General features: G+C 38.9%; 1 protein-coding gene across 19 annotated transcripts in view; it reads right to left on the bottom strand.

Moving 5' to 3' along the window:
- Window positions 1-538: 538 nt before the first annotated feature.
- Window positions 539-21662, bottom strand: part of Usp47 (ubiquitin specific protease 47) — a 44882-nt gene continuing 23758 nt past the window's right edge. For 15 of the 19 annotated variants that reach the window (XM_073986194.1, XM_073986197.1, XM_073986199.1 and 12 more), the window contains 9 exons: window positions 14340-14551; window positions 12462-14276; window positions 11905-12395; window positions 11402-11834; window positions 8278-10161; window positions 8087-8213; window positions 7946-8016; window positions 1685-1818; window positions 539-1610 (listed from right to left, as the gene is read on the bottom strand). In XM_073986194.1, the coding sequence (XP_073842295.1) occupies window positions 1394-1610; window positions 1685-1818; window positions 7946-8016; window positions 8087-8213; window positions 8278-10161; window positions 11402-11834; window positions 11905-12395; window positions 12462-14276; window positions 14340-14551 (5384 nt within the window). In that variant the 3' untranslated portion in view covers window positions 539-1393. Of the gene's footprint in view, window positions 1611-1684; window positions 1819-7945; window positions 8017-8086; window positions 8214-8277; window positions 10162-11401; window positions 11835-11904; window positions 12396-12461; window positions 14277-14339; window positions 14654-21662 lie in introns of all 19 variants that reach the window. The other 4 variants (XM_073986208.1, XM_073986213.1, XM_073986212.1 and 1 more) reach the window with 2 other exon arrangements.

Here is a 21662-nt window from a genome sequence, read left to right on the forward strand (position 1 = left end):
ACACTAGCAAGCAACCGATTATTTGAGCAAAGTTGTCATTCAAAACTAACAATGTGTATCCAGCTTAAGAGGTCGCGTTAAGACTAGCCATCAGTTTTCCATCCTTATACAGTCGCTAATGCATCATGGGCGTAGCCAGGAATAGCTAGGAAGGGGCAGCTCCCCCCCTAGATCCTACAAAACAGTTCATTTGTATGCAAAAAATATATGTAAATATTACGAAAAAACTAGCATTTGCTCTTACCTTCCGTCTCCGGCCTATCTCTTCTTCAGTGGAAGATCCAACTTCTCGGAGGTTACAGTTTGTTCTTAAGTGCCCCAATCTTCCCGCATTAAAGACCCTTATTTAGGACACAACTAAATCGAGTAAACAGTTCCTTTATTAATTTTCCTTGTGATTACCTTTCCATACGAGTGAAAAATCTTATTTCCTTTAACTTAAGCGCTGTGAATTAGATGCTCTCTACACGTTATAGAAAAGCATTAAGGTTTAGTTTGTTATGCAGCAGTAATTAACAAAAGAATAACATCTTAGTTCTTTTTTTTCGTTTCGATATTTTATTACAGTTTTTTGTTTACTTATTTAAACAGTCTCATTAATGATATTATAGAAAGAAGAAAGAAAAAATAAGAATTTTTTGTGTGAGCAATAATGTGTAGCATTTTGTTGTTGTTGTTGTTATTGTTAATGTATGTATGTGTGATTTCTATATAAAACAGGAGGCACTAAATGAATAAATAATGAGATTTTACAAGGCAAAGACAAACAAAAATAAAAAGAAGAAAACCAATTGCATTTCTTTCATTATTTATGTATATAATTTGATACTTGTTTTTTTTTTGTTCTTTTTATAATTTGACCTAAGAAAACATGGTTCGTTTAATTATTTGTTTTGATTAAATAGAATTGAATGAAAACTGACTACAAAAAAAGAAAATACCCTTGCTTTTCTTAGATAAGAGAGCGGGGAAAAGGAGCTGGAGATACTATTTTAACTGGCTTCCGTTCAATTTGTTATTTTGTGCCCTCTTTACTCTGCTGCTGAATTTCGTCCTATATAAAGAATAATTTGTTTTGTTTCAATAGTTTTTAAGGGCTTGTTGTGTGTTTTTAATATAAAAGTAACGTAATAAGTAACACTTGATTTTAACATAATGTTGTTGTTGCATTTGATAATCTCACATCAGACGTTAACTAGAATTGGCTGTTGGGTTGATGACTGGCCGACCGATTGTTGGGTCAATGAGTAAAGCGAATGTAGCCCAAAAGTAGTAGTAGTAGTAGTAGCACATTTAACGATCAAAACGTTGTTGTCCACCCTTATATACCCTCTACATGTCCCTCTAGCTTATACTCCAATCGGCTTTTTTGCCCAAGAAAACAAAAACACATCTAAATATCATCGGCCATTGAACTATTAGCATCAACGGGAGGAGAAGCAGTTGTTGTAGGACTATCCAAATAAATTTTTAAAGCACGTTCCGTACGACGAGAATAGCGTGACGTTGACGATGAAACACATCCCAAATTATCTAAACGTATTTTTTCCTTGTTATTCATTTCCCTGCGTTCTTCGGGTGTTAGTTCCTTGGGTTCAACAGTAGTATCCCTAAAATAAAATTAAGTTTAAAACAAATGAGATGAAATTGCGAAGAAATAAGCGTATAGTGGTAGGTAACTTACTTGAAGAAATATAAATTACCACTAACCGTACTGGATAGTGGATAATTTTCTAGGGTAGCCGGTATGGCAAACCAGCTCATTGCACTGTTAATAGTGAGCAGTGATACATTTGTATATGGAAAATGTCCATTCACCTGTAGGGAGAAAGAAAAAAATATATTTTTGTTATGTTGGTCAATATTGTCGTTTTGAAAAAAAAAAAATCAGTAAAATTTTGCAACACTGTCAGTTCGCTTTCTCTTGTGCCAGACACTGAAAATAACACATGAAAATATTTTAGCTTTTAGGAGAGAGCGAGGGTGAAGGAGCTAGCTACCTTTCTCCCTTCTTACCCATAAGCTCAAAACATTTTCATGAAAATTTTCATAGTCTGGCACAAAACTGAAAAACATTACTGTCTGTAATAGAAAGTAATGATGAAGTTTAAGCCATTGGGGTAACATTCCAGACTAAACCGGCCCATACATTATCAAATTGGCTTATCCAGCCGATGAACCCCTTAAAAACAATGAAATGAGATTGAAACTTCAACAAAACAAGTAAAAAAGTGTCAGCCGGCTTTGCCGACACAGGTATACCTTCAGCCAATGTTAATTGAAACTTTCATCTACGGACACATAGAATTTATTTAGCGTCTCTTCAGAATTGTGTGGCCCTTTTACAACATTTGAACTTGTCGACAGGAATGTGGATTAGGAATTAACACAAATGTTAAACTTTTGTGGGGAGGTACCCTTAGGGAGGACCGATATGGGCCATTTTAGAAGTTAAACTAAATTTTGACAAAATATTAGGATATCCAAAGTTTGGACCAAATTGGTTGCACCATTCAAGTGATATCGTCCTAACATTTTAGTGAAATTTTTTAAATATTGGGGAGAAGTACCGGAAGGGAAGTTGGGGACCGGTATTGCCCATGAAACTAAGTTTGAATAAAATATGACGAAGACCAAATGTTGCACCAAATCGGTAGAAGAGTTCGAGAGCCACATATGGTGACATCGGGCTTTTTACACCTTAAATGTTTTCCCAAGAAATATGGACCTGCTCCTGAAAAAACTTTTACCGTCGTAATGGAAGTAGCGAATGCAAATCGCTTCAACAAAAATCAAAGTGATTCGAGAGCAGGTCTTTAAGTGAACTTATCCGAAATTTTGTGTGGGAGGTACCCAAAGGAGTGCACAAATATAGTCCATATTCGAACCTGATCTATATCTGGTAGATATATTAGGATGTGCAGAGTATGGATTACATCAGTCACTCCCTTCAAGAGTTATCGTGCGTATATTTTTTCCGAAGATTTTTGAATTTTGTGAGGGAGGTACCTGAAGGAGTGGACCGACATGGTTTATCTTCGAACTTAAACTATGTTTAGACAAAATATTACGAAGGCCAAATTTTGGACCGAATTGGCAGATCCGTTCCAACCAATACACACGGTGTCATAGGGATTTTTTTGCACCTTACAGACTATTTTCTCAGGAAGTATGGACTTGCCCCTTATGAAACTTGTACCGTCGTATGGGGGACAGCGAATACAAGTTGCTACAACAAAAATCAAAGCGATTCGAGAGCAGGTCCTAAACTGAACTTTTCCGAAATTTTGTGTGAGAGGTACCCAAAGGAGTGGACCGATTGAGTACATATTTAAACTTCATCTAAGTCTGGTAGAACTTTCACAATGTACAAAGTGTGGGCCAAATCGGTTACTCCCTTCAAGAGTTATCGTGCGCACAAATTTTCCGAACATTTTCGAACTTTTGTGGGGGAGGTACCGGAAGGAGTAGACCCATCTTCGAACTTAAACTAAGTTTGGGCAAAATATTACGAAAGCCAAATTTTGAACCGAATCGGTTGCTCCGTTCGAGAGTTATCGTGCGCACCAGCCAGACAGACGGACGGACATGGCTAAATCAACTCCAAATTGTCTGAAACACATTTCGTCCAAACATACTTGGGGTCTAAAACCATTATTTCGATGAGGCACATTTTGCCCGTATGAAAGTCGTTAGCATAAATGCTGAGGGTATAAAAAAAATAATCAAAAGTATGGGGGTCCAGCTTATCACCAAATAATAAAGATCTGATTGCTGTTGTTGTTGCAGTATAAAGCGCAATCGTGTGTTCCTTTTGTGCCTGATTCAATCTACGAGTACATTAACCAGAACGTTAAGCCATGAGATAGATGTACTAGTAGGGCACCATTATGACATCAGCGACGGTATCTAGGCCGCATGTTAGTTTGCTCAAAGCCCTCAGTGTGTCTCGTTTATAAAGACAACCTTCGATATGTCAATAAAAATAGTCTTCGGCTCGTCAATAAAAACAGCCTTCGGCTCGTATATAAAGACAGTCTTCGGCTCGCCTATAAGGACAGCCTTTGTTAGTCTATAAAGACAGCCTTGGGTTGTCTATGAAGACAACCTTCAGCTCGTCAATAAAGACAGCCTTCGGCTCGCCTATAAAGTCATCCTTAGTTCGTCTATAAAGACTGTCTTGGGTAGGCTATAAAGACAGTCTTCGGCTCGTGTATAAAGACAGCCTTCAGGTTGTATATAAAGACAGCCTTCAGGTCGTATATAAAGACAGCCTTCGGCTCGCCTATAAAGACAGCCTTGGGTTGTCTATGAAGACAACCTTCTGCTCGTCAATATAGACAGCCTTCGGCACGTATGTAACAACAACCTTCGTCTACTCTATAAAGACTGCCTTCGGCTCGCCTATAAAGACAGTCTTTGTTCGTCTATAAAGACAGCATTGGGTTGTCTATGAAGACAACCTTCAGCTCGTCAATAAAGACAGCCTTCGGCTCGCCTATAAAGACATCCTTAGTTCGTCTATAAAGACTGTCTTGGGTAGCCTATAAAGACAGTCTTCGGCTCGTGTATAAAGACAGCCTTCAGGTCGTATATAAAGACAGCCTTCGGCTCGCCTATAAGGACAGCCTTTGTTAGTCTATAAAGACAGCCTTGGGTTGTCTATGAAGACAACCTTCAGCTCGTCAATAAAGACAGCCTTCGGCTCGCCTATAAAGACATCCTTAGTTCGTCTATAAAGACTGTCTTTGGTAGGCTATAAAGACAGTCTTCGCCTCGTGTATAAAGACAGCCTTCAGGTCGTATATAAAGACAGCCTTCGGCTCGCCTATAAGGACAGCCTTTGTTAGTCTATAAAGACAGCCTTGGGTTGTCTGTGAAGACAACCTTCAGCTCGTCAATAAAGACAGCCTTCGGCTCGCCTATAAAGACATCCTTAGTTCGTCTATAAAGACTGTCTTGGGTAGGCTATAAAGACAGTCTTCGCCTCGTGTATAAAAAAAGCCTTCAGGTCGTACATAAAGACAGCCTTCGGCTAGCCTATAAAGACAACCTTTGTTAGTCTATAAAGACAGCCTTGGGTTGCCTATGACGACAACCTTCTGCTCGTCAATAAAGACAGTATTCGGCACGTATGTAGCAACAAGCTTCGCCTACTCTATAAAGACAGCCTTCAGCTTGTCTATAAAGACAGCCTTCGACTCTTCCGTTAATACAGCCTTGGGCTCGTCTGTAAAGACAGCCTTCGGCACTTCTATAAATACAATCTTCGTCTACACAGACAACCTTCGGCTCGCCTATAAAGACAGTCTTTGTTCGTCTATAAAGACAGCATTGGGTTGTCTATGAAGACAACCTTCAGCTCGTCAATAAAGACAGTCTTCGGCACGTATGTAGCAACAAGCATCGGCTACTCTATAAAGACAGCCTTCAGCTTGTCTATAAAGACAGCCTTCGGCTCGTCTGTAAAGACAGCCTTCGGCTCGTCTGAAAAGACAGGCTTCGGCTCGTCTGTAAAGACAGCCTTCGGCTCGTCTGTAAAGACAGCCTTCGGCTCGTCTGAAAAGACAGCCTTCGGCTCCTCTGTAAAGACAGCCTTCGGCTCGTCTGAAAAGACAGCCATCGGCTCGTCTGTAAATACGGCCATCGGCTCGTCTGTAAATACGGCCTTCGCCTCGTCTGTAAAGACAGCCTTCGGCACTTCTATAAATACAATCTTCGTCTACACAGACAACCTTCGGCTCGCCTATAAAGACAGTCTTTGTTCGTCTATAAAGACAGCATTGGGTTGTCTATGAAGACAACCTTCAGCTCGTCAATAAAGACAGTCTTCGGCACGTATGTAGCAACAAGCATCGGCTACTCTATAAAGACAGCCTTCAGCTTGTCTATAAAGACAGCCTTCGGCTCGTCTGAAAAGACAGGCTTCGGCTCGTCTGTAAAGACAGGCTTCGGCTCGTCTGTAAAGACAGCCTTCGGCTCGTCTGTAAAGACAGCCTTCGGCTCGTCTGAAAAGACAGCCATCGGCTCGTCTGTAAATACGGCCTTCGCCTCGTCTGTAAAGACAGCCTTCGGCACTTCTATAAATACAATCTTCGTCTACACAGACAACCTTCGGCTCGCCTATAAAGACAGTCTTTGTTCGTCTATAAAGACAGCATTGGGTTGTCTATGAAGACAACCTTCAGCTCGTCAATAAAGACAGTCTTCGGCACGTATGTAGCAACAAGCTTCGGCTACTCTATAAAGACAGCCTTCAGCTTGTCTATAAAGACAGCATTCGGATACTCTATAAAGACAGCCTTCAGACTGTCTATAAAGACAGCCTTCGGCTCGTCTATGAAGACAGCCTTCTGCACTTTTATAAAAACAGTAAAACAGTCAATAAAGACAGCCTTCGGCTCGCCTATAAAGACATCCTTAGTTCGTCTATAAAGACTGTCTTGGGTAGGCTATAAAGACAGTCTTCGCCTCGTGTATAAAAAAAAGCCTTCAGGTCGTACATAAAGACAGCCTTCGGCTAGCCTATAAAGACAACCTTTGTTAGTCTATAAAGACAGCCTTAGGTTGCCTATGACGACAACCTTCTGCTCGTCAATAAAGACAGTATTCGGCACGTATGTAGCAACAAGCTTCGCCTACTCTATAAAGACAGCCTTCAGCTTGTCTATAAAGACAGCCTTCGACTCTTCCGTTAATACAGCCTTGGGCTCGTCTGTAAAGACGGCCTTCGGCACTTCTATAAATACAATCTTCGTCTACACAGACAACCTTCGGCTCGCCTATAAAGACAGTCTTTGTTCGTCTATAAAGACAGCATTGGGTTGTCTATGAAGACAACCTTCAGCTCGTCAATAAAGACAGTCTTCGGCACGTATGTAGCAATAAGCATCGGCTACTCTATAAAGACAGCCTTCAGCTTGTCTATAAAGACAGCCTTCGGCTCGTCTGTAAAGACAGCCTTCGGCTCGTCTGAAAAGACAGGCTTCGGCTCGTCTGTAAAGACAGGCTTCGGCTCGTCTGTAAAGACAGCCTTCGGCTCGTCTGTAAAGACAGCCTTCGGCTCGTCTGAAAAGACAGCCTTCGGCTCCTCTGTAAAGACAGCCTTCGGCTCGTCTGAAAAGACAGCCATCGGCTCGTCTGTAAATACGGCCTTCGCCTCGTCTGTAAAGACAGCCTTCGGCACTTCTATAAATACAATCTTCGTCTACACAGACAACCTTCGGCTCGCCTATAAAGACAGTCTTTGTTCGTCTATAAAGACAGCATTGGGTTGTCTATGAAGACAACCTTCAGCTCGTCAATAAAGACAGTCTTCGGCACGTATGTAGCAACAAGCTTCGGCTACTCTATAAAGACAGCCTTCAGCTTGTCTATAAAGACAGCATTCGGATACTCTATAAAGACAGCCTTCAGACTGTCTATAAAGACAGCCTTCGGCTCCTCTATGAAGACAGCCTTCTGCACTTTTATAAAAACAGTCCTCGTCTACACAGACAACCTTCGGCTCGCCTATAAAGACAGCCTTTGTTCGTTTATAAAGACAGCCTTTGGTTGTCTATGAAGACAACCTTCAGCTCGTCAATAAAGACAACCTTTAGCTCGTCAAAAAAGACAGCCTTCAGCTTGTCTATAAAGACAGTATTTGGCTCGTTTATAAAGACCGCTTTCGGCTCGTCAATAAAGGCAACCTTCGGCTTGTCTATAAAGACAGCCTTCAGTTCGTCCATAAAGACTGTCTTCAGCTAGTGGTTAAACATAGGTTTGACTCTGCTACGAAACTCGCGATATGAAATAGAATCCGGCTACAACCCACAACATTTTTGTATGGAAAAATATATATGTATGTATGAGAAGAATAAGCCACTTCTGAGAACCAGTTGCAGCAAAAAAAAAAGAAAATAACAGTGAGAAAAAAATGTAAAATTAAGGCACAAAAACCTACCTTTGTATAAGCAATATTATCTGCAGGTATACTTGAGAGTTTGGATAAAGCACTACGTATTTCACTGTCCTCTGCAAAAAGTAATAAAAAGTAATTGTTTAAATGGAAAATTTAGCTAACACTGCAATTTGTTGGACTTACTATCTAAAGTAATTTCTTGGAATTTATCCAATTTCAGGGTATCCGGATGCCAATGTCGTACAAATATTGTTAGACTTGTATCGGAGACTTGTGGTTTAACGCCATCTTCACATTCTTGTACAAAGAACTGAAAATAATTAACAATGCAAATATTAAATGTAAATTAATCTCATCTCTCGCTGTGGACTTACTTCCATGGCCGAAGATGATCTTATTTCACAGCCGAGCACATCATTGTCGGAAAATATGCTTATGGGACTACGGCCACCCTTCAGCCATAGTCGACAGTTGTCCATATTTAATGTTTTATATTTCACCGGATCAATGCGTTGCAATTTGTTAATTAATGCCGCCTTCGCTGCCGGCACTGTCGTTGAATCTGTGTATATCCATTCACATACACATGGCAGTCTTGCGGTATCATTGTTCATGTCCGATAAACGCATAAAATAGATTTTGGCTCTATGTTCACCTTCTTGAAGTTCTTTGCCCAATTCCACCGACAATGTTTCACCCTCGCTGAAATACACCAGCGATTGATTCATAAGACTTTTCAAACTCTTGTCATGTTTTCGATTGATTTCAAAGTAATTTTCTGGAACTTTTATTAGATGTGACAAGTGTTCTTTGAACTTGCTTAGTTTCATGTGAGAATCCACCAGAATCTTATAGGCAACAACGGGTTTACGGGCCGTTTCATCAGCACCATCTGTTGCATCGGAATATTGATGTTTTGTGGAAACGGTAACTGTGTCCAAGACATCCAATTTAATGGCATGGAAAAATCGTGGTGGTTGCTGCACGGGTGCAACAACATCTGTATCACAATTGTCACCACCATGCAAATAGGCATTGTAGTAGCTGCTAATGCGATTGAATGACTCTTGATTGTTGGTCTCATCTTCGGGACTTGACAATTGGGGAGAGTGACTAGTACTGGATATTTGACTATCGCCACCACCAAGACCAGCAGCTGAGGAAGAAGCCGCCACACCACCACCGCTACTACTACTGCGTTGATGTAGATTTTCGACTAGGGTACGATCGCCATCACTTAAACTGCTATCCTCGGAATTGCATTCATGATGGAAACCATTGGATAAACCATTGGACGGGTTGGTTTGCTGTTGTTGGGAGGGATCATTGGATGGACTTTCCTCTGAGGCCAACTCACACGAAGGTATGCCAACAATTTCCAAATTTGAGGGATCTGTATTCGGTACATTCACATACATGTAAGTAACATCTTTGAATTGCGAACGGGCCAATTCCTCCAAACGTTGTTGGGCCTCCTTCGAGGGTGCAGTGTCACAGCTAACAAATGCCTTCTTATAGCGCTGAGTGGTGGCCACCATAATTTCTTCTTCTTTGAGATTTAAACGCACCGCTATTGAATGACGTAAGGTGTCATTATTCTCAAATGTGTTCGAGTACACAAAGAAGGGACCATCCATTTCCATGGTATTCAATTTCACCACAAACACATACCATGTTGTGCCACCCGGCTCGTAAATCTCAAACTCTTGATCACCGGTACGATATTCCAAGAGGAATTCAACAGGATCTTCACTGTTGGCCCGTATCTCTGTCAACGATAAATTCTTATCATTCTCAAAGGAACGTACAATTTTCTCTGCTGGCGGATCATAACCGACAAGGCGACAATGTGATTTCGGTGCAAAATCTTGTACCGATAACATGCTGTAGGCCGACTCGAGAACAGCATTCAAGTCGAGATTTTGTGAAGCATAAACGCGGGTCATTTTCAATTTTTTCAATTGCGGATTATAGAAGTAGACGCGGGGTTTTATTTGTTCATTTAATGCAAGATCCGCAATGGGACGATGACGATAACTTCCGCGGGTAACACGATTCTCTTCTTCTTCTTTCAGTTTTTCCAGATGCTTTTTAATATGTTCTGGGAATTCGTCTGACTTCATGGATTTTTCGTTACGTTTCCCATCGACTTGTCGATACATTAACATGTAAGCATTCGTACTTGAGCTATATAGACTGGAATAATAGGCTTTGCCAATGCCACCGCCAAATGATTTTTGTATATCTTCTTGGGTGATCTGGAAGAGTGGAGAAGATGAAAGTTGTAAATTATATTTTTGATAAGGAAAGACAAGTGGTATTTTTTTATCGACGAAAAGGAGGTGTTCTCTTAGGAAGACTGGTCTCCATAGAGGAAATCAACAATTGGTCAGACAAATTGGTTCTCATAGAAGAGGCTGGAGAGAACGATTTGTCTTCTTAGGAGATACCAACTTGTCTTCTAATAGGAGACCAAGTGGTAATCATGAGAGAGGCTAGTTAGAAGTCTTCATGTAGGAGATCAGGTGGTCTTCATAAAGGAGACTAATTTGACTTTTTTATTGGATATGAAGTGGTCTTCTTAAAGTAAAGCAAGTGCCCTTTTTATAGAAGTAGAACAAGTGGCATTTTTAAAATAAAACAAATGGTCTTCTTAAATTGGAGGGAGTTGTATGTTTAAAGCAGACCAAGTGGTTTTCTAAAAGGAGATCAAGGATCTAAGTAGCCTCATTATAAGAAAACTTGTGGTCTTGTTGTAGGAGACTAATTTGTCATCTTATAGGAAACCAATTGGTAATTTTATAGTAGACCAATTCTTATGTAAAAGGAGGGAGGACAAATGTCATCATAGAGGAGAAATAGAGACCTTTATATATGTGATAAAAGTGCCTTCCATAGAGGAAATCAAGAAGTTTTCTTATACCAGGCCAATTGGACTCTGTTCAACTAGTTCTCATAGAAAAGGCTGACTAGTCAGGAGAGATCAATCTGTCTTCTAATAGGAGACCAAGTGGTAATCATAAGAGAGACTAGTTAAAAAGGACAGTTGGTCTTCATGTAGGAGATCAGGTGGTCTTTGTAAACAAGACCAATCTGACTTTTTTAGTGGAGATGAAGTGGTCTTCTTAAAGTAGAGCAAGTGCCCTTTTTATAGAAGACCAAGTGGTTTTCTTAAAGTAGACCAAGTGGCATTTATAAAAAAGACAAAGTGGTCTTCTTAAATTGGAGGAAGTTGTATGTTTAAAGCAGACCAAGTGGTTTTCTTAAAGGAGATCAAGGGTCTAAGTAGCCTCATTATAAGAAACCTTGTGGTCTTGTTGTAGGAGACTAATTTGTCATCTTATAGGAAGTCAATTGGTAATTTTATAGGAGACCAATCGGTTTCATATGTAAAAGACGGAGGAGACCTTTATATACATATGTGATAAAAGTGCCTTCTAAGAGTAGAGTGCTCTTCAACAATTAATTTTCTATAAAAAATATTTCCTCATTACTTACCGGCGATACTGTTTGATCATTGAAACAAAACCACTCATTATTGTCAAATTCCTTAATATAGGCATAATAATGGCCACCCGAGGCACTTCCGGAATGAATCATTATAGCAAATAATTCATAGGTAAATGGACCCAAATGCTGTTTAATATTTTGATCGCTGTTGACACGATTTCTATTGTTCTCCGTATTGGAGTGCATATCAATGCCATCATCAAGATCGTCTTCATTGATATCGGTTTCATTTTGTGTTATAGAACTGGCTGTGGTAACAACACCGCTGCTCCAATTATCTTCCATATCCATGGCAGAACCACTGTCTGTTGTGCTGCAATCATCGACACCATTTGAATTGGGTGTGGTTTCTGATGACGATGTCGGTGCTTCAACCGATTCAATAAAGCTATTGAGATTTAATATTTGTGGGAAAGTAACTCTGCAAAGAGAAAGGAAAGTTTTTAAGGTTACATTATTACCTCATCCAAACTCTATTCGATTACACTTACTTGTCATTTAACTTAATGCGATTCATGGTGGTATAGTCAAAATCGAAACGTTTCAAATGCAATGTCAAAATATATGGGAAATTTTTAAATTTCAATCCTTTGTGCGCATCACACTTCTTATTACATTTTTCACAGAAATATTGATTGTTGCCATCCAATGTTTCGGGTTGGACAAAAGCATTTAAGGCCTCTTCTATGCTACCATAAGCTACTTGACTACCAAATGGCTTCACGGGCAGTGGTATATCTAAGAATGTGTCTGCACGTGATTTCTCTATGTTGCATTCCAAACACTTGACATAATCGATCATTTTGCCTTCGTACAAATTTGAGATGAGATTGGCTTGTTTGGTATTTTTGAAACGATGTTCCAAGGCATCGAACATGACACGACACAATTCTTGGATATCATGTTGTTGCCAGGCTTCCGAAGAATTCCAACCAAAACTACGGGTTAAATCGGTGGTTTCAACGGCAGACTTTTTCGATGTCTGGAAGAAATATAAAATTAAGAATCAGATGTATTCTCTCCCTCCATATTTTACTCCAATACTTACTTGTAAATTTAAAAACAGTTTTTGCAACTGATAGGGAATATTACTGGACTCATTGTCGTTATCAAACTCCCAACGATATAAGGCATTGCGAAATTCCGGTGTCATGTACAAAGCTTGCAATAGCGAATTCAAATAACAGGTCATGGCTTGATTTACCAAACCAACATAGCCATTGTTGGTGGGTGGTGCAATGGCTGCAATTGCATCGATTGGTGGTCTTAACCTGAATGCTACGCCCGAATTGTCATTGGTAAAGTTTATTTTATAATTTGATGTGGGTACCGCTGTGGCATCGAGGGACAAATCTCCACTACATTGCATTGGATCGGTTTCTGTGGGACTGGCCGAGGCACCTAAAGCTAAATCATCATCCGATAAGGGGTCTGGTTCAGACATGGGACTCAAATTCAATGAATCCGAATTTGTGGCATTTGTTACTGTGGTCATAGATGAGGGTGGTGACAGTCCGGCATCATGTTGATTTAGATCATCCACACCATTAATGCTTTCCCCTGATGGTGTGGGTGGTTTTTCGCATAAATCTTTCGTGTCTGTTGTACTGACCGTATCATCTTGTTCGGCATTAGTTTTACGTTCAATGGCGTTAACTTTCTTCACAATCTTCTTCTTAATAACTGTTTTTGTTTTAACCGGTGCCGGGGCTGGTGATAATGGTGTGGCTGGTGGCGGTGGTGGTGGAGGAGGCGGTATTGGTATTGTTGTTGAATCAACTATTGGTGATTCGTCAGTGGTAGGTGTTGAAGAAGACGTTGTCGTCGTCGTTGTTGTTGTTGATTCAGACACAGGTTCCGCATTGGCTTTAGCTGTTTTTGCCGGTGAGGTTTTCTTGACTTTAACTATCTTTTTGACAACGGTCGTTCCTGTTGCTGCTCCAGCTTCGGCTAACGCTGCCTTCGACTTTGATGGTGACTTCTTTTTAACAGTTGTTGTTGTAGTTGTCGTTGTGCCATCACCATTTGTTTCTTCTGATTTTTTAACTTTCGTTGTTTTCTTCTTAACCACTACCACAGTGACACCATCTTCTCCTGTTTCTGTTGTTTTTTTAATTTTTGCCGGTGAGGTCTTTTTGAGGACTTTTGGGGTAACTTTTTCTGTTAGCTCCCCTGTTACAGCAACAACTGGTGCTGTTGCTTCTGTAGACATTTCGATAGTTGTGGTTCTCTTTTCTATAGCTGTAAAACTTTCTTCCGATGATTCTTGTATGGTGGATGTTGTAATGGTGGTGTTACTAAACCTTATCACTTCTTCTGATATTCCGTTGGTTAGAGAATCATTCAAGGTTTGATTTTCATTAGACGTTGTTTCTTGATCTGATGTAGAGGAAGCAGCAGTTAAAATAATTTCCTCTCTTAAAAATTTCGCTTCTGTTGTTGTTTCGAAATCGGGTAATTTTGTAGTACTTGCTTCTGATTCTAAAGTTTTTTGTTTGGCAATTGTATAATTTGGTTGTTCTTCAATGTGTGAAGAAATTTCGCTTGATCTTGTGAATTCAGTTGTATCTCTGGCAAAATCAACTGTGTCTACAGATGGTTCTTCTTCTGTAGGTATTGGCGGTGCTGCTGCTGTTGATGCTATTGGTTCTTGTTTCACCACAGTTTTTGTTGGTGATTTGTCCTTTTTTGTAGTGGCAATACCATTTGTCAATGGCTTTTTTGTGAGTTTTCCAAGTTCATAGCGTACCGTTGTATCACCATGCCATTCGCCTGTGGGTATGAGTATTAGAGTGTTTTTTTCATAGGGTTCAAAACCATTCACTTCGTAGATTAATTCCGTTTTACGGTCATTTAAATAAACCTTAAAAAAGAGAGATTGTTATTTTTGAACAAAAGTTGTGGATATGGAGATGTTGTAAATTACCAAATCATTACCCGATATGGGTTGTAGGACTAGTTCAAAATTTTCGTACCGATATTGTGTTTTAATATCGCTAATTACTTTTGCAACTGTGTGGGCAGGACGTACAACAATATTGATCTTTTTTTGCTCTGAATCTGGTGTTTGATCATAAACGGCACATTGTGTCGATTTATCCTGGTCAAATTGGACCATATCGTTATAATCCGAATACTCTGTAAATATGAAGAAAAAGTGAAGAAAGGAAATTATTAAACATTCGATGTTATAAAAAGGAATATAAAATTAAGATACATATTTCTTAGTGCAGCTGTTAGCTAGAAGTTGATGCATTCAGGGCCATGAATACGTATAGGTAAAAATACAAGTTTTATTTCTAGGATACAAAACATTTAGCACTTGAATCACAAGTATTAATAAGCGCCACGCAAATTACAGCATTGTACCCGAACGACGATTTGATGGATTAAAGATGCCAAGTTACGACCCTGATCGTCTTAAACGTGACAAAAACCACGACTTTCGCCATAGAAACTACTTTTAACACGCATTGAAGAATAATAATAAAAACGATAAAAACTGGAATTGTATCGACTTGCAAGAAAAACTAACCATCATCGCAAACATTTTAAGGTCCACAAGCTGTATATCTTCGCCTGGAATGTATGGACTCTTGGTTGAGAAAGGCAGTTTACACACTTGCGTATATACTTAAAAAGTACAAAAGCCGATATTATTACATACCGTTGTACGAATGAGAGGTGGCAGGGTAAAGAACAAGACTACTTCCTGTGTAACAAAATACCCTTCTTCCAAATTCACGACGGTGGATGAACTTACAACATAAGTTACATCACCAGCAGCAAGAGAAAAAATATGACCGCTCAAAATGCCCACATGCTGCAAAAAAACCTCCCTGCCTTAAAATCCTTGTGACCATTGAGATATACCCTCAGCCTGTGCAAATTGAACCACTTTTTAAAAAAAGCGTGTATCTAGGGGCTGTTCAGAAATTTTGGGGTATGAACTGCTGACAAAGATATGGATTAGTATTGAAGAGTTTTGCGGTGGTGGTACCTAAAGGAATGGTATGTCGGTCCATTCCTTTAGGTCCATCGTTTTTTTTTTTTTTTTTTTTTTTGGAGTCGTCATTCCTCCCGACATTTCATTAGGTCAGCATATAATTTATAGTTTTTGGACCATTATTTCAGGAAACAAGGATTTGTCCACAAAAAAACGTAATATCGCTGTAAACAGGACGGCTAGGAGTACCTTCGGTAAAAATTTCCAAAGGATCCTCAGACAGACCCCTCACCACACTTAAACAAAACATTGAAGATTTGAGTGGTTGGCACCCTAAAGAGTGGACCAATAGGACAAACTTTGGAAAAAAATACTTCGAGATCTAACTTTGGACCAAATCGGTTGCTCCGTTTATGAACGAATATTTTCGAACTTTTGTGGAGGAAGAAATATTGCGATATGCAAAGGGTGGAACAACGCCGTATTCGGTTCGGGAGTTGTCGAAGTGGTTTTTTACATTTTTCGGGTAATTTTCTCAAGAAGAAGAACACAACATGGGTACCATTGGAAAGCTTATCGAGATATCTTATCGAGTAGTAAATAATATTGCCCGATATCGTGATATTTACTGTTTTTGGGATATTTTTAAAGATTTTATTAGCACAAGGGATAGCTATCTCGATAAGCTTTCTAATGGTACTAATGTTGTCCCGGCAGACATTTCCTTAAAGGATCTGTGGTCAAAATAATTATCCTTATTGCAGGGTTTATCCCAAAAACAGTAAATAACGAGGCAGGGGATAGCTATCTCGATAAGCTTTCCAATGGTACCCATGTTGTGCCGGCAGAATTTTCCTTAAAGGATCTGTGGTAAAAATAATTATACTTAATGCAGTGTTTATCCCAAAAACAGATAATATTGCGACATCGGGCAGTGTTTTTAAAGATTTTATTAGCGCAGGGGATAGCTACCTCGATAAGCTTTCCAATGGTACCCATGTTGTCCAGGCAGAATTTTCCTTAAAGACCCTAAATAAGATATTTTTACAAAGAAACCCATTTTTGAATAGCTCTGTTAACATTAACATTGCTCTGCTATCGCACTGTTAGCAAATGCGTTAACAGAGCGCTTTGTGTCTTCGCTAGAGTGATTTGTGTCTTCGCTTATGGTGTTGTGAGGGCTTTGATAACAGAATGGTCATCTGTTTAGAGTACCGGGAACAATGCGTTCTCTGTAGGAAATAAGAATACAACTGAAAACCGAACCTAGGTTGTGCCAATATGGAACGTGTCTGTCTTGGAAGAAGCCGCTCATTATCCGAAATTGCTGAAGGATATTGCTTTATTACTTTGTTGCATCTGTAGCCATTTATGGCTTCGAAGACCGTCAGTTGATGTACGGTGTTCATTCAAAGAGTTCGCGATTGATAGTCGGTTGACATCCGATGGAATGACGTCTTGGATGGTTTTTTACGGTTAGGGTGACTCGGCTGACAACATACAAGCAGAAACTGTGCACTAGGGTTATGACTTTTTGACCTTTTTTCTCAAAAATTATTTCCTGTAGCAGGAATGAATGAACTTTTGCCTATTAATGCCAATGGTAAAGTTCATTCCACTTAATTATTAAAAAAGGTCACGCACAACCCACGTTGAAATTATATTTTTGTGACAAATTTTAAATTTTTTATACCCTCCACCATAGGATGGGGGTATATTAAGTTTGTCACTACGTTTGTAACTACTCGAAATAATCATTGTAGACCCCACAAAGTATATATATTCTTGATCAGCGTGCAATTCTACATCGATATAGCCATGTCCGTCCGTCTGTCCGTCTATGGAAATCACTCTAGCGTCCGACGGGATTGACGTAGGTTGATGAAATTTTGGGAAAATATGTTATATTTACGTAGGACTTTTGGTATTGAAAGCGGGCTATGTAGGTCCACGCTTTCGTATAGCCCCCATACAAAATGACGCGTGACGCGTCGTCGTTTTAAGGAATTTGTAAGACATTTGTCCCATTTTACCACCGAATTGGTTGTTATTTGGTACTTTGTGTCTCCAGAGGCCAACAAATATTCCTACCAAAGTTGGGTTATATAGGTCCACGTTTTGGCATAGCCCCCATATAAGGCCCCACATAAAAAGTACGCGTCATTTTAATATATTTTGAATGTATTAGTCCCATTTGAACACAGAATTGGTTGTAATTTGGTATTTTGTGTCTTCAGAGGCCAGAAAACATTCCTACCAAAGTTGGGTTATATAGGTCCACGTTTTGGTATAGGCCCCACATAAGGCCCCTTATAAAGTACGCGTCATTTTAATATATTTTGAATGTATAAGACCCATTTGACCAAAGAATCGGTTGTAACTTTGTATTTTGTGTTTCCAGAGGCTAAGAAACATTTCTACCATAAAATGTTTATATAGGTCCACGTGTTGATATATCCCCCATAATACAATATCTCCCGATTTTCGATATTTTGAACGTTTTAGACTTATTATCACACCGAGATGGCTGAAATTTGGTATTTAGTCTTCTTTAGGCGTATAAAACTTTCCCCAGAAATTTGTAGGTATAGGTCCACGCCATCATATAGCCCCCATAGAACGGTAAATTCCGAATTTCGGTATTTTGAAGGTTGGGCCACATTAATCCACCGAAATGGCTGAAATTTGTGGTGGAGGGTATAAAAAGTTCGGCCCGACCGAACTTAACGCTTTTCTTACTTGTTTCTTGTTTGTTAGTTTTATAAACCCAAAACGGAAAAAATTTAAAATTTGTATTACTCCCACGAAAAGCCACATAACCTGTGAACAAAATGAGCCATTGATCATAAAAATCGATGAACATCTCACGTTTTTATTTACAAATAAGTGAAGGTATCACATGTTGAATCGAATGTATCTCTCTGGAAAAAATGTTGACGATTTTTTATGATTCCCACAATTTGCAAATTAGTGAAAAAAGGATAACTCATTTTTATGATTGCGGTATGGAGATAATAAACTCTCATAAATTTATGACTAATTGCTCTACTGGTTCATTTATGGGAGTTACTCCTTTACATTCAATGTATGAAGAAAAGAATTTGCATTTTTATTGATGTGTGTTTTTCCGTTGACTGCAGAAACCACATTTATTAGCCTTATTTTTTGGAATTTTTTTAAAATTTTACAACGCACACGTGCTGAATCAGGTATAATGTCACCATAAATAAGCCCATTTATAAGTACCTGTCAGAAAAAATATTGAAAAATTCTTGTATAAATAGGCGTTCATTGATCGTTTTGTGTCATTCAACAAGTGTCGAAACCCCGAAAAGAACAAATATAAAAGGTGAAAGTGAAGTGAAAAGTGAATTATAACATGTCATTCAAGAAGAGTGCTTCCAACACGGAGAAGAACAAAGAACCTAGTCAAGTTTCAAGCGCCATTAAGAAAAGGCATAGTGGCAATTGTGGAAACAGCACTGAGTGAAAGAAGTCGCATGCCCCTGAAGATACACTGGTCCCATCAAATGTCGTACAGAGAGGATCGCTCTAATTGCTGTAGGAATAGCTTAAGGTTCTATGGAGTAAAGTATTGAACTTCACGCATATATCCGACCAAGCCATTCAGGCAAAACTAAGAACTCTTCTGAAATACTACGAGAGCTGCAGAAGAAAACAAAACTTTGATCCAATGATGGAACTGTTTGACATCACTAATGTAAAGGGAGAGTGGATGTGCAAAGAAGACGAAAAACTCTACAAAATGCAAATTGAGAGCAAAGGCCGCGTTGGTTATTCAAGCGGAAAACCTGCTGGTGTCAATACCATTCACCGTCCAAGCGAAAGAAGACAATAGAAGCGAGTGCGCCCACATTTACCAGTTCAGCGATACCTGATTGTTCAGAAAGTGGCTCGGATTTTTACGACAGTAGTACAGATAGTCCCTGGGAGGATGAAAATGTAGCATCAACGAGCAAAAGGACGCATAACCAAACAGGCATTGCAAGACGCCTTGTTACAAGTTCAAAGATTTCGTCCAATAAAGCAGCTACGATGTTCCAGTACATTTCCGCTGAAGGCATTGAAATCCCAACCCCATGTCAGTCAGGAATTCACAGGGCTGTCTACAAGGAAGCTGCTCGGTTGAAGAACCACTTGGTAAACACCCTATATCTGGATAAGTGGAGCATGCATTTTGACGGCAAACACCTTGAGAGCTATGAATTTCAGGCAGTGGTCCTCAAGAACGAATTTAAAGAAATTAGATTGACTGCGCTCAAATTGAAAGATGGAAAAGCTAAAACAATCGCAGAAGGTCTCCAGAATGTGCTAGAGGAGTTCAACCTCTGGGGCTCAATTGTGATGATTGTTGCTGATACAACAAGCGTGAATACCGGCAAAAAGACAGGCGTTGTAGTTTGACTGCAGCAAATGTTTGAAGCGAAAGGTTACACCGCACCCAAGTTCATCAGTTGCCAGTACCATGTGCTGGATCGAGTTCTTCGGGTTGTCATGGACGATGAACTCCATGCGTCTACAACATCACCAAACATCGAATACTTTTTTGTGAAGGATTTAATGAAAAACTATGCTCAATTGAAAGCAGCCTTCAGTAATGGTACAACTTTGATTAAGGAAGCAGGTGGCTGGAGAGACGACATGAAGTTTCTCTTCCACCTTACTCGTGTTTTCCGCCATTTTACTGAGAAGAGTGAGATTCCTTTTGTAGATTTTAAGCAGATCCCAAACATTTGCAATGCACGCTGGAACTCTCGTGCCATTCTAGCTCTACTTGCTTTTATACTAATGCCTGAAACACGGAGCAGGTTGCGAAAAATCTGTTTATTCATTTCTTACTCATGGGCTGATCATTGGTTCAGTAGTCGATTATTCGCAGAACTATCTGCAGCTCTGAATGATTCACCAAAAGCTCTCAAATGCTTGAGTACTCATTGGAAAAAAGATGAATCTCCAATCAACATTGCCCGAAGCAACCAGTGTTGTGAGCGTGCGATCAATGATATGCAAGACGTATACAACTCCTGCCGCAACAAGGACAACCTCCCACTGAGATTCATCCTCTCCAATGACAATGTGAATATTTAACTTTCTTTTGTGTTTTATGATCCTTGTTATGTTAGTATATTTATTTTAGTTATTATTTCCATTTTTATATATTTTTTTAATATCTACTTATAGTGACTGTCAAAAATGCATAAATAAAAATTTTCAAATGATTTTGTGCGTGAGGTTTTTTTATCCAATCACGTTAAAATTAAGATTTTATGTAATCTTATGTAAATGTTCATCCCAATATGATACAGGAATATGAGGTTGTAAAAAAGTCATAACCCTAGTGTACACCTTATTCAGATGTAATTCGAATTATTTTAATTGTAATTCGAGAATTTTATTTGCAATTCGTAGCATTTCATTTGTAATTCGATTTATTCCAATTCGAATTATTTCATTTGTAATTCGATTTATTCCAATTCGAATTATTTCATTTGTAATTCGAATTATTCCATTTATTATTCGAAATATTCCATTTGTAATTCGAATTATTTTATTTGAAATTTGAATTATTCCATATGTAATTCGAATCATTTTATTTGTAATTTCAAAAAGGTGTAGTCAGCAAAACATTATGTTGTCTGAAATGGTAATATGGCCGATTTAAAATGAAACATACCTGATATTTATTTATTTAATGACAAGTATGTTCCTAATTACGAGGGCCCTGCTGTATATACTTTATATTCTAGAATATCCGGCGAGGTGGCGGGTATAACAAAATTCCTTGAAAATATCTGGAACAATTTACTTAAAGCAATAACGTTCAATTCACTCGTTTATCCCATTTGAACAAATTAAAAATTTTTAAAATTTTCAATAATATTTAAAAAAATCATGCATGCCTTGCGGGTTATGATGCATCATTATGAAAATTTTCCGAAAATAAGTCAATAATTGAAATGAAGCGTTGTTTGTCTAATAATTTAATAATTTCATTTAGAATGTCCCAAAGAAAAAAGAAGAAGGAAAAATACAACAATTTGTTTTTGTATTATTCATCGACATGTAATAAACCAACAAAAAATGAGAGGGAACATTTTTTTGGTATTAAACTTAAAACCACGTATGGGCGGCGGGCAGATGTCATTTTACAACAACGCCAACCAAATTCATTTGCGTATATCCATCCATACACAACAACAACAACATTCATATTCTATATCGATTATATTTACAATTAATCGACAGAAGAGGACATATTTACATTTGTTGTTGCTTTCTTGT

Source organism: Musca autumnalis, unplaced genomic scaffold (assembly GCF_047663935.1).
Source record: "Musca autumnalis isolate F117 unplaced genomic scaffold, ASM4766393v1 scaffold_4, whole genome shotgun sequence".
NCBI lineage: Eukaryota > Metazoa > Arthropoda > Insecta > Diptera > Muscidae > Musca > Musca autumnalis.